The sequence below is a fragment of the Cuculus canorus genome, chromosome 7 (genome assembly GCF_017976375.1).
Source record: "Cuculus canorus isolate bCucCan1 chromosome 7, bCucCan1.pri, whole genome shotgun sequence".
Lineage (NCBI taxonomy): Eukaryota > Metazoa > Chordata > Aves > Cuculiformes > Cuculidae > Cuculus > Cuculus canorus.
The window spans coordinates 6831492-6844955 of NC_071407.1; the positions used below are offsets into that span (position 1 = coordinate 6831492).

Genomic DNA, 13464 nt, shown 5'->3' on the forward strand with positions numbered 1-13464 from the left:
ATCCTTTAATTAATTTATTTTCCAACTGACTCAGTTGCGGGCAACCTAGTCAGAGAAATTGACTTCAAATAGAAAAGGATGCTGATGTACTCAGTGATCGCCCTTGGAAATTCTTCACAAGGGGTGGCAGCTTGCATTTCTGCATCTGAAATGCCTTCCACAATGAGGTGCTGACCCGTAACACGGAACATGGGCAGTATCACAATACAAATAAAGGCAAGGCTAACTTCTGGGTACAAAGACAGAAGTAAAGTAGCTAATGTTCTCAAGCTAGGGTTTGATAAAGAACCGAGAGCACTGCCTGTATGTGTACCAAGACAAGAATAAAAAAAATATACAAAAGAAAACCACATATTCCTTCACAATACAGAGATCTACTTAATTTCTCTCCAAAACTGTTACACGTGATCTCTATCAAAAATATTGCGAACAAACACATACAGAAATGAAATACTTTAACATAAACTTAACCAGAGGAATTCAACAAACAAAATAGTCAAGAAAAAGAGGTTCCAGCAGCAGCAATGTCTGCAGTATCAAACAAACCTACAAAAAGTTTCTAAAGGGCAACACCAAACACAGGAATGCAACATCTCACCGATGTTTCTTCTTCACACACTAGTATTAATTTAAATTTATGCAGTACCCCCTGTAGAATCTCAGAAGCTCACTGTTTGCTGGATTACATTCAATAACTGAGCCACAAACAGTCCGAGGTGAAATACTGACAGTTGTGTGATACAGCTCAACCAGCTGAATCCATCATAATTTCTCCAACGTATGTAGAAACGCGATATGGTGTGGGGCTTTGGGTTGTATTTTTTTTTTTTTTGGAAACATCAGCCCATGGTTTCCAGTACGATTCTTTGATTAGTAAAAGATTCAAAGAGGCTGTTGGACTTAAACTGAAGTGTCAATATTATAATTCCTTAGCTCTCCCAGGGGAGATTCCCAGGACTGCTGACATGCTAATGCCAACTCAAAAATCACGTTGATCAGAAAACACACCACATAATTTAATTTTTGCCTAGCAAAAAAAGCATTTCTGTGGCTGCAGCAGAATCCATTCCAATAGCTCCTACAGGACGCAAAGACTCAGCCCAACAACCGACAGCCTCACCGCATTTCTTCGCTCCTGTTATCACATACAAAAGCTGCCTGGACTGGACAAGGTTGGTAACACAGTTCTGTGGTTTCAGACGTGCCCAGGAGTTCCTGCCACCAAGAACATGTTATCTTGTGTATCTTACATTATCAAGGCACAGAAGAAAGAGGCAAACCCTGCTGGCCTGAGGGAGTTCTATCAGAGACCCAGACAAGGCCATTCCCCAAGCTTTGCAAAATCAGTGAGCACAGGGTCCACTTTTAGTAACAACTAACTTGTGCGGTGGCTTGGTTAACACGCAAAAATCCTGCATCAGCTTTTAAAAACACAGCACAGGAATTATTATTTGCAGTATTACAAGGGCTTTCACAATTGTTTTCCATGCTTGAAGAAAGTTAAAGCAGTTTCTTAACTGCACGAAGCTTATGTTCCCCCTCTCCCTAAAGGGACTAAACTACTCTTGCATTTTAAAAACTGGTGTTACATAGAAAAAAACCCACTGATGACAGAATCTCCCTTTTATGAGGCATGTACCTTGCTCAAATATTGCTTGAAAACAGTCTGATAAAGACATGTTATCCGTGAATCACAACCTATTAGGAACAACCTCGAAGTTCTTCATATACAGCTATTCCAGCACGCTTTTAGTAATAAGCTATTTAAATCCATAAGCCACTTTCATACTATTTCACCACCCTTTACACTTTTATAACAATGTTTGGAAAAACAAATAGTATTCATTAAACAGTCATAAGAATCACCAGCCACGCACACTACATTTTATATTGAGTCCATGTATTAATGTATTCATGACTTATAAAAGGTTGTGGCTTTCACAAATCATTAACCTACACTGTTAACTGCTACAGCATCCAACAGTTTCCTCACAGTAATACCATGTAGCTACCTATTCTATCTCGTATTACCATGGCCACACCCCTCTGTAACATGCCTATAATCTGTTAATAACTTGCAACAGTTCATAAATGATTTATAAAATAAAAATCTTAAAATTAAATACGCCCCTCTATCTTTTCTCTTTTTTTGAAACCATCTGGGCTCTGAAAACACAATACGCGAAAGCACAAGGCAAAAACAAGATACATCTTATTTTGAGATGACAGATGAAGATAAAGGACTTTGGTTCTTTTGAAAAGAAAAATATCAAGGTATTGATTACTCTCAATATAAGCTAACATTGCAGCAGTGTGATCAAGAGCATAATATTATGAAGTTTTAAATGAAGAGGGGCACCTGGAGAAGTGGCAGTTTATGTATACTTGACTGAATCACAAGATGAACTTAAGCATAAAATTAAGCTTTCAATCAGTGTAATCGCTTACCGATTTCAGCAGGTAGTTGCTTGATTTTGTTCTCTCGTATGCTAAGCATGGTGAGTTTTGACAAGTTTTTGATATCCTTTTCCACAGTAGTTATACGATTAAAGCGTAGGTAAAGAGTGGCGAGAGAGCTTAGCCTGTACACCACCGAAGGGATTTCTCTAAGTTTGTTATGCCGCAGGTCAAGCATGCGCAGTTTCTTCAAGTTATCAAGAGAGTCAGGCAAACTGGTGAGTGAGTTTTCACTCAGGGCCAGTGTCATCAGGTTCACAAGACAGCCCACCTCTGCCGGTAGGGACTGCAGTTTGTTACTGTATAAATAAAGTTCTGTTAACTGCGTTAGCTCTTTGATAGCTGATGGAAGCATGTGTATAGACCTCTTGGACAAGTCCAAGCGCATTGAATTCTCTTCCCGGCATTTATTTAGCTCTTTGATCACTTCAGCATTGCTGGATTTTTTGCGGGTACCTGTGGCTGGATTAGGTCTTTTTATTGTATTGTCCACTGAAAAAGCTACCCCAGGCTGCGTGCTACTGGAGTCCTTCTTTCCATCTTTGGCATCTTTCCCTTTGGTTTTAGGCTCCTTTTCTTTGCTGTCTTTCCCAAACCCTCCAGAGGCTTTGGCCTCCTTCTCCCTTTCTTTTGACGATGGGACTTTTGGATCTTTCTCTTTACAGTCCTTTTCTTTTCCTAGATTACTACTCATGGTGACTCAGCGTTTAGCAAGCACCACATGAAATCCGTTTCCAAAGTTCACAAGAGCAATTCACTGCTGAGACAACAAGGATCCTTAAAACATCTAAGCGTTGAACCAAGGGAGGAGCTTCAGAGTTGTGATACCCATTTGCTACATATTGGTTCTGAAGGCACTCTTTCCTAATCCTGGTATCAGGAGACTCAGCTGTAGAGATTAGAAGGTCAAATACTCCGTCTTAGTATTTCTGTAACACAGAAAGAAGAGAAGCCAGAGTTAGTGCAAATATAAAACTTAGCTTTCAGTTAAATGTTGAGTGTTTCTACATCGAATATCTACAAGTTAATGATTTGTCCTTCTCTTCAAATGTCAATGAAAAACCCAGTGCTAAACCAAAAATACTACACGTATTGCTCAAAAGACCCAGGGTGGTAAAAGAGCTATACTAAGCAGTATACACGAGGAAAGAAAAATTACAATTCTTTAACATAATACTGCCTTTATTTGCGTCTCCATCTTACATCTTAGCTAGTTCTTAACATAACACCCTGGTCATCAACATGAATATTCTCTCTCCCCTCCATACCCAACCTGTCAATAAAGATCTGCTATAATTTTAGCCACCTGCCTCTTCAAACAAAACTGTACAGGCTTGTTCTTTCAGTACAGAGGAGCCTAAATTTGAGTGAAATCTCATATGCTACTGTAACACGAACACATCGCGTTAAGATCTCCCTTCTGACTGGCTCTGAACCACAGGTCTCTGCTTTTAACGTAAGCAGAACATTGTCACCAGCTTCATGTGCTTTGAAGACGCAAACATAAGGATTTTTAAAATAATGCTATCAAAAAGTCAACTGAAAGCTCAGAAGAAATAATATATTACGCTTCAAGACCAGAAAAAATCTGAAGGAATTTCTCCTGAGAGTAGGATAATGTATCTTTCAACAGTATCTTGAATTTTCCCTTCTCAATGATTATAATGCAGCCCAATAAGTGAGCAGATGTCTGAAGCCTATAAAGTCCCATTTACATTTTTACAAAATCAGCACGCATCACAGAAAGTAGCTTTGCTTCATGTTTCAATACAAAGCACAGGACATGTCCGAGAAGGTCATGATTGCGAATACTCTGGGTAGGTTTTTGAATGTACCTTTGTGGAAGAAAATAAATAGTCAGTCAATGGCAACAATAATTTCATGTCCCCACATTAGTCCACTTTTTAACCTAGAATCAACTTTCTCTGCTAGGCAGCACTCACTGATGAGGGAAGTTGGATTGTATCTCAGAAAAATACCTTCTTTCCCCAGCCAGGTGAGCCACCCTTAAAACTTCCAGAGGAGCTATGTCACTGTTCTGGCATTCCATCTTCTGCACAAGTTCATAGAGCTCATAATCAAAATCAATTAAATAATACTTTGCATACTTAAGCCATCAGCGAGCACTAGAAATGCAAACATTTCTTAGCAAAGCTCAAGTAACTATTTTTAATTGCACAGTGATGCTATGTATGCTTGCCTTCAAGTATAAACATGTGCTTGGAGAACACAAAGGAGCACACTTTGCTCGACGTATTTGTTTACATTTAAAAAAAAAGTAAAGAAAAATCTATTCAAGGATGGTAAGAAGGTCGAACCACGTTACCTCTGCCGAAAATAAAGCTATTTATTAACAAAGCTCCAAAGAGAACCTCCTCCGGGAGGTGGCTTCCAGTCCTTTACCCCAATTCATTAGTGCTGCGGTACCACAAAGTGTGCACCACAAACCCTGTAACGTCAAACCACGTCACTGCCTCCAGTTGCTGGGTTCTGGTCACGCTGTTGTAAAGGGCCATGGCCATTTGCTAGCAGCAGCGAAGAACAACCACTTATAACTTGGAAATTTTCTCCAATGCATTGTTTTCTAAACACACAAGCACAAGCCGATTCCTTACTGCATCCTTAAGATTTCCATCGCCCATTAACCTGACCTGTCCTCAAGATTAACAGCCTCACTACATTATATCTGAAAACGTCCTCTCAGCACTCTATAATCTACACTCTTGTAAACTCCAGCATTAGGAAATGTAAAGACTCCAAATGCAAAAATGCAGCTGAATAACGAGCAGGAGCCTGAAACACCCGACAACTTGTTTTCAGTACGCAAGGTAACACAAAGAACTGAGAACTAACTTGGTTTCTAAATTCTGACAACAGAAAACTCAGCCATCCAGCAATGCCAGGCAGCTACTGCTCTACATCAAGCCCCTACAGTGTAAAATACTCAAAGGGCTGCTGCTCTCTAGGGCTTTCAATTTAATCAAATTTAGGACCCGCCAAGAGATTTGTTTCATTTCTTATGTGCCCTGCAGCTGAAGGAGGTTTTGAAAGAGCCTCAGAAACGAAAGGCAGCTGGAGATTAGCACCGCTGAAAGCAGCTCGGTAGTGCAAATGCTCCAAATAATCTGCACGCACTTCACTGTCTTCGTTAGCAATTACTTTAATTGTACCTAAAAAAAGGTGAAGGGAGGCTCCCTGTTTCAATATGTCAGTTTAACATTTCATTTTGTGGCAAAGAACAAAAATCTTTCGCCTATACAAAAGGATAAAAAAAATGAAGAGTCATGAAAAACATCATCTGAAACGTATAAAGAAAATTCAAAGCAATACAAAGGGTCACGACGTGGAGACTTCATCAGCTCACAGTTAAAGAGGTCAGGAGGCGGGCAACTTGCAGGTAACCCACAGAGAGCCGTGGTTTTCTAACACGTGGAAACTGGAGCTAAGCTCACATTGCAGCAGGTCTCCAAAATACACTCCCTGTTCAGAGTGACAAAAGGCTAACAGTTAAATGTCCCCATCTATGGCATTTTTACCTCTTCACTGAAGATTTTGACTCTTACCTGAGACTGTAAAATGAACTTAAAACAGTTTGAGAAGGTTTAGTCTCTCTATCACTTATAAGAAGGGAAAAAAAAAAACTTAGGATGACACCTTTACCAGACAAAACACAATAAAAGCCAATGCAGGAGGAATCTCATCAAAGGAAATGCCTCAAGTAGAACAGCCTCGCCTCTCTTCGTCTGAGACATCCCCAAGACACCGATATCTGTCCTTTCCCCCCAAACAATGACCACGGCTAGGATCCTGACAGCAGAAGGTCCTGCCGCCCTGCAGAGTGGTGGGGCACAGCAGGCACCAGCCGGGTTCCACTCAGTTACTCCATGAAGCAGCCAACTCCTCTGTCACAAAGCAACGTTTGTGTCCTCGTGATTCCCATTACTCTTGACATCCTTCCAACCTTTCTTCCCCACCTTGCTCCATTTCAGTGGGAAAAAGTCCCAGCAAGTACCACAGCCAGGGCAGAACTGGAACTCATGAGACAACCCTTTCTCTTCCTAAAACCCTCTCAGTCACCACACAACACTAAATTTGAAGTGAAAGACGTTCAAATGAGAAGCCTTCCTTGCAAAATAATGCTGACTAATCCCTCAAATTGCCCAGATCTGTGAAACAACTGCTCTAGGCTGCCCTGCAAGGACCGTACAGTGCCCTCGTATCATAACACAAAAGCAGCACAGGACCTAAACGACTGTATGAAACTCATCCCATCTCTGGTACGTTAAAACTTTTAATACTTGCCATTGCAACCTATCTAAAATTATTTTTAACATATTTACATGCAATACAAATGAGAATATGTTTGATGCTGTAAACTTTCAGCTGCCAGGACTAAAATCTTGCTATTTCATACATCAATAACTGAATTTTGAGACAAAACTCAACAGGGGAACTACACTCAGAACACCTTAATCCTACCAGCACACACACAAACGAACCGCTCAAATTCACACAAGCAGCACTACGGAACTGTTGTTTCTGTTGCAGGTCACTCAAGCTGATGGGGTTACTCAGATACATCAAGTTAAGCATGTATGTAAACTTTCGGCGGACATAAGCGTAATTACATGTACTTCAGCGGAAGCTAAATGCGTTTCAAAAGGTTATTCATATTTTTCAAGCCCTTTTTGGTTACAAGACAAGTCATCATCGATTCTAAACTACAGTGAAACAAGCATTCACTGTATCTCAAAAGGAGAGCTTCTTTTACAGATATTTTTAGCAAAAGGAAATTCAGTGAAATTAGCCAGTGCTGCCAACTACTTCCATTTTCCAACCCAGTTCAAACTGACTTCCTGTCAATATTAATTGACATAAAAACATTTAACGATCATGTGCTAGAGAACTTGGAAAACTGACTAAGACTCTTGCTTGGCACAGCATATGAGGGAAAACAAAATTTCAGGAGAAGTTAAGGAAAATAATCTCTTCCGTGTTCCAAATAGATATTTTTTTTTAGTAAAATAGTTGTAAATACCTATAAATAACCAGAGTTTTGATTCGCTCCTCTTGGTGTCTGGTGAACATAATCCAGATGTGTTTATTTTTTTTCTGTCAACTATAACTGACAGAACTTCAGAAATACAAACAACTTCAGCCCAAAACTGTACCACCACCCTTAGCTGCCTGAAAAAGAACAACACATCGACTTTGTGTATTTTACTGATTTTTCTTCACATGTAAAAGTAACTGAAAAAGAGATTTCAGTTACTCTGAACAACAGAATCCAAAACATTTATGCATTAAACGTTTTAGGAAAAACACAGTAATGCATATCCAAGATTCTAAGAATAACACTTAACTAATCACCTGCAACATGGTAATATAAATACTGATGCTTCCTGGTCATTATTTAATACAATATGAGGCTTCAGATAAAGATTTTCACTCAACTGCTATTCAAAGATGACTGTAAAAAGACTTAACTGTCTCCTACCCACCACTGCAGAGTTAATTTAATACCTCCCCCCAAAAATAATCCACTGCTAATATTATCGCACAGCCTAGTAAGGATTTCCTCCCATTTATCATCTTTTAATTTTCACAGAATCATTGAGGTTGGAAAAGACCTCCAATATCATCAAGTCCAACTGTCAGCCCAGCACCACTGTACCTACTAAACCATGTCCCGAAGAGCCACATCTACACTCTTTCTGCACCCCTCCAGGGATGGGGACTCCCCCACTTCCCTGGGCAGCCTCTGCCAATGCTTCACTACTCTTTCAGTAAAGAATATTTTTCTAACATCCAATCTCAACCTCCCCTGGCACAACCTGAGGCTGTTTACTCTCATCCTAGATTTTTATTTTACATGAATAAACTCTCAAGCAGTTTGCTGTCTAATAAAATGCTAAGGTGACCAAACCAGGTGACCAAACCCCACGTGCCAGACAAGCCATCAAGAATGGCCAAAGCTCACATCACTGACAACACCAAGGTCCTGCATGACCATCTGCTCCTGCCCTGGGGCTGTAGGATCCCTCCAGAAGAGGTTGTGGCTGCACCAGCGTTACTCTCAGTAGCCCCTCAGTTCTCAAAGGATGCTTTAACAAGTGACTTGCAAGTACATGCAAGTTTCCTACATGTTCACAGAGATGGCTTGAAGAAATCATTAACTGAAATAAAATATTCTCCCACTGCTGAAGTATTTCCCTCCTCAAGTTATAGGGCGAACCAACCCCAGCCTTTTCTGCCAAAAGGAATATCATTGTGGTACATCGTCTTATAAAATGGTCACTTTACAGCTCTGCTTAAACGCTTACTACTTTCTGTTCTATGTTTCAGTAGACAAGAGGCACCCGAAATCATAAACGTTTCTAGTATACTAAGCATGTCATATCTCAGGCATCATTTGCACTAAAGCCTAATATATTACACTCAAATAAAACACATTTTACTTCTTCTGTAATGTAGCAGGAAGCCTACAGGCCTTCATTTGAAAGGAAAATTGCTTTCTATGTGTATAGTTTTATAGCATGGATCAGAAATGATTTTTCTCTTCGTTCTGTGCTTACTCTAAACTTAACCCAAAAGAAGCACCCCATGGCTTGGGCTTTTCAACCCAAATAACAGAAAAGGATCACTCCAAATATTAAGTACATCGAAGAAATAAGGAATCAGCTCACACTTAACACTCCAAAGTATGGAGGAAATTATTCCACTACATAATAAAAAAGGAAATGTTTCGAGATGGCAATTCTGATCTAGGAAATTCAAATTAGTCAGACCGAAGTGGCTTTTAACAACACGGCAGAGTTCAAATGCTATTTGGGATCTGCCACAGCACCTGTTCACAAACAAACAACAGAAAGAAAAATCTACCCTCTTAAAAGTACATACTTTTCACTCAGAATAGCACGGAATATATCAAAAACATTTCATATTCGACTACACCGCAAACATGAATACATCAATAAGCAAAGGATGAAATTTAAAGTTGAGTCCAAGTGGCTCCGACAACTTTCCATTCCCAATACCGCATATGCAAAAAAAAGAGATGGTCACTACTTTCTTTTCAAAACCCAAATAGCTGGAGCCAACGAGTTGCTTGCCAACAAAGCACATTCTCTCCTACAATTTACTAGCTTCAAACATCTGACCTAGAGAGTTTTCATCTGTGTAAGTGCATTTGAGCTTCAGCCGCTGCAGCCCCCACCGCTCAGCTGGGAGCAAACTGCCGAATCGGTCACCAGGCGGTCGCACGGCTCCGCTCGACACAAAACCTCATTCAGAGGTACGGAGACAGCGCAGGAACAACCAGCCGACCCACTGCCACAGATCAAAAACGTCGCCTAATCTATCATGACAAAAGTAGCGCTCCCGAAATGCGCCAGCGAGACACTTTCTCTTCTTTGGAAAGAAAACTCCTTTATTTCAGCACACAGGATGGTCGACGGCAGCAGCATAATACTGTAATGGTCCTTGGTGCCAGCTGCGGTGGCTGGCCTGTTCAACGGAGAAGACCGACCATTAAATCATCTCCGTCCTGTAAATGAATGGCCAGCAGATGGTAGCTTACAGACTACCAATCTAGCCTGATTTCAATATATCTGGATGTGTCCCCACTTTCCCCCCTAATCCCCTCTCACATGGAGGGAGCAGCTTGTTGCCTCCCTGCACGCACAGATCGAGCCTGTGGAGTTGGGTCAGTGAGGAGGCCGGGACTCTGACAGCCCACTAAGCCCTTTAGGATATCTTCATCTGCCAAAGGACTGCAGCCAAGACCATTCCCTGCCTGCTTGCTGCTTCCACAGCTGCAGAACAGCTGAGCATAACCCAATCTCACATTCAAACAAAACCTGGAGGTCGAGGGAACGACTGCATAAACATCAGACCAAGAGGACAAGCGAACCACCTCTGAAGGCTTGCTTACGCTTTGCATGTGGTGTCTTAATTCTGCAAGCACATCTGTAACTGTAGGTACCGAAATACAAACCTACGTGTAATTAAAGAAGACGCTATAAATAAGCAAATCAGCTTCAAGAGGTGTTCGGAGGTTCATCACTTTGTACTTGGAGAACCAGACACATCTCCTAGGACATCCCATCCCAGCTTCCGACACAATCACGCCCCCACAGCAAACGCACAGGCACGCAGTCGCTACTGCCAGTTTTGAAGTTTTTAAACCCGTCTTTTCATTCCCGGGTCACCAGATTCGCTGCTCTCGGGAGTACTTCATTGCGCTAAATGCCAGGTCACATATCAAAGTCCAGATTTATCACAACAAAAAGGCTCCACGCTAGCAGACAGAAAGTCACCCTGTACCTTTAATACCTAGGGGGCAGAAATAATCTTTTGTGCCCTGCCTTCGAACTCATCTAGCAAGTACAAAAATATACACGCTGTGATTCATTTTATGCCCTCCAACATTAGTTTTATGAAGCATTTTCTCTTTTTCTCCTTTACAGGGAAAAAAAAACCTAATATTTTTTGACCAAGACATAAAGTACCATTTCATGCTTTTTAGAAACAGACTCCAAGAACAAGTACAAAGAATTCTGCTAACTCCATGTGGCAGCTTATTTTAATATGTAAAAAGGTACTTTCTGCATGTGTGGTCCCCCAGCATGTACCTTTTGGGCTGCATGTCTCCGTTTCCATGGTAACTCATTGTATCAGCAGGCTATGGAATCCTGCATAATACATGAAATTTGAAAATCGTAACCTGCTAGATGAAACAGATTTCCCAGTCTTAGTACCAGTCCTAATTACTAGATATGTCTAAAAAAAAAAAAAACCGTTATGCTAAATGGACACATGAGTCTCGGAAAATCCAGTTTGCTCAGTTTTGTGACTATACACATCTATAGCGGCACACAATCTTCCAAAAGAAAAAGTGCTCCACTCTACCCAATACCCTCCCTTTGGACAAAGATCTCCCTGCTGCAGGAAAAACTTACTTTCCACTAGAAGAAAACTTCACTATTACCACCACGCAGCACCCAGGCACTACGATCCAGATCCATCAGCAGTTCCTACAAACAAAGGAAGCAGCCTGCCACATGCGGCTTTGTTACAAATCTGATAGAAAACGGCCCTGGTCTCACCAAAGGTGATGATGCAAACTTTAAATCAGCATTAAATATTTCTCTTCTAGTCACCATTTCCTCTGAACAATAAAAAAATGACATATCGAAACAAACCCAACCAAATTGGAGACAAAACAAGAATGATGGGGAGGAGAGGATGCAAACACACAAAGCAACAGCAGAGTAATGTATTATCTACTAATTATCTATATTATCAACAACTTAAGTTACGTTGATCCTACAAAAACTGGGAAAAGACACATATGGTGAATCCCATCTTAGCTAAATAAAACATTACTCCACTACTATCTTCGTAGCATCCTACCCTGGCTCCTACCAACAGCAAAGAACTATCTAGTCAAAAAGCAAAAGTATTATTTATTGTAGCATTCCCCTTTGTTTCTTTGTCTTTGAATTTGGTGCAGGGAGTTTGCTCATCTTCTTCAACATGCTTTTATGTAGCAATTACGACCATTGCACAAAGTTCACTGCTGGATGACTCTCAGTCTTTTGAATTTTCTGACCATAATTAGTGCCTGTGTAAGTCACAAGATCCTTTCGCAGAGCATTACTATGCTAGGAAAAAAGCTTACGTAAAAATCAACTTAAAATGCGCTTTTAGCACAATCCTGAACACGAAAAGGAGCGCTGACTCTTTACCTTTCATGTTCTAGCAGACAAAGCCATAATAACCACATACGGCACTGCACAATCTGAACCCTGTTCAATTTTTTTTGTAGCTAAGATTATTTGCAGTTCTTGATCTTCAGTTAAGATGCGAAAAGCCTGGATATATTTGTTTTATTGAACACCTAGTTTAAATATGACTATAACATTTACTTTCCCACTAACATAGGTGAGTTAGGAAGACACACCAGTGTCTGGTAAAGTCAAAAATAAAATTCATATTCACCCACAAGTTTCCAGTTACAAACCTCCTCACTTTTAGAGGTCATTAACATATTTTTACACCTAACCTCCTCTCACAAAACAAATATCTCCTTGAACAGATCAGCTTTTTTTACAACGAAAAGATAACAACCATAATCACAATCAAATCTGCTCCAATTTAAGTGTACATTTCCGCTTCATTACAGCTAAATTAAATTAAGAGAAAATTTATTTGAAAACTGCACAATGATCAGCTCAAGTTGGTTTCTTCAGGACGGCATATTGTTCCGAAAGATTACACCGTATATTTAAATATTTAAAGGAAACCAAAACCAATTTAGAATTTGGGCTCACAAGCCCTTTCAGAAGCTTTCAACTGTTTTCCCCTGCGAGCCAAACAGCATTAAACGTCATGTCATAATGTGCTTGCAGTCCAGAAAGACAACCATACTCTGGGCAGCATCTGAAGAAGCGTGGCCAGCAGGGAAAGGGAGGTGATTCTGCCCCCCTACCCTGCTATTGGGAGGCCTCACGGGGAGCCCGGCATTCAGTTCTGGAGTTCTCAGCACAGGAAGGACGTGGAGCTGTTCGAGCAGGTCCAGAGGAGGCCATGGAAACGATCCAAGGGCTGGAGCAGTTCACCTACAAGGACAGGCTGAGACAGTTGGGGTTGTTCAGCCTGGAGAAGAAAAAGCTGAGGGGAGACCTTAGAGCAGCCTCCAGTACCTAAAACGGGCTCCAGGAAAACTGGGGAGGGGCTCTTCATCAGGGAGTGCAGGGATAGGATGACGGGGAGCAGTTTTAAGCTGAAAGAGGGGACATTTAGGCGAGATCTTAGGAAGAATTTTTTTCCAGTGAGGGTGGTGAGGCACTGGCCCAGGTTGCCCAGAGAAGCTGTGGCTGCCCCATCCCTGGAGGTGTTCAAGGCCAGGTTGGATGGGGCTTTGAGCAACCTGATCCAGTGGGAGGTGTCCCATGGCAGGGGGTTGGAAATGGATGATGTTTAATGTCTCATCAGATCCAAACC

At 41.1% G+C, this 13464-nt stretch overlaps 1 protein-coding gene across 2 annotated transcripts in view; it reads right to left on the reverse strand.

The window, feature by feature from the left end:
• Positions 1-13464, reverse strand: part of SHOC2 (SHOC2 leucine rich repeat scaffold protein) — a 72428-nt gene that overhangs the window by 42117 nt on the left and 16847 nt on the right. For both annotated transcript variants that reach the window (XM_054071648.1, XM_054071647.1), the window contains exon 2: positions 2449-3386. In XM_054071648.1, the coding sequence (XP_053927623.1) occupies positions 2449-3151 (703 nt within the window). In that variant the 5' untranslated portion in view covers positions 3152-3386. The remainder of the gene's footprint in view (positions 1-2448; positions 3387-13464) is intronic.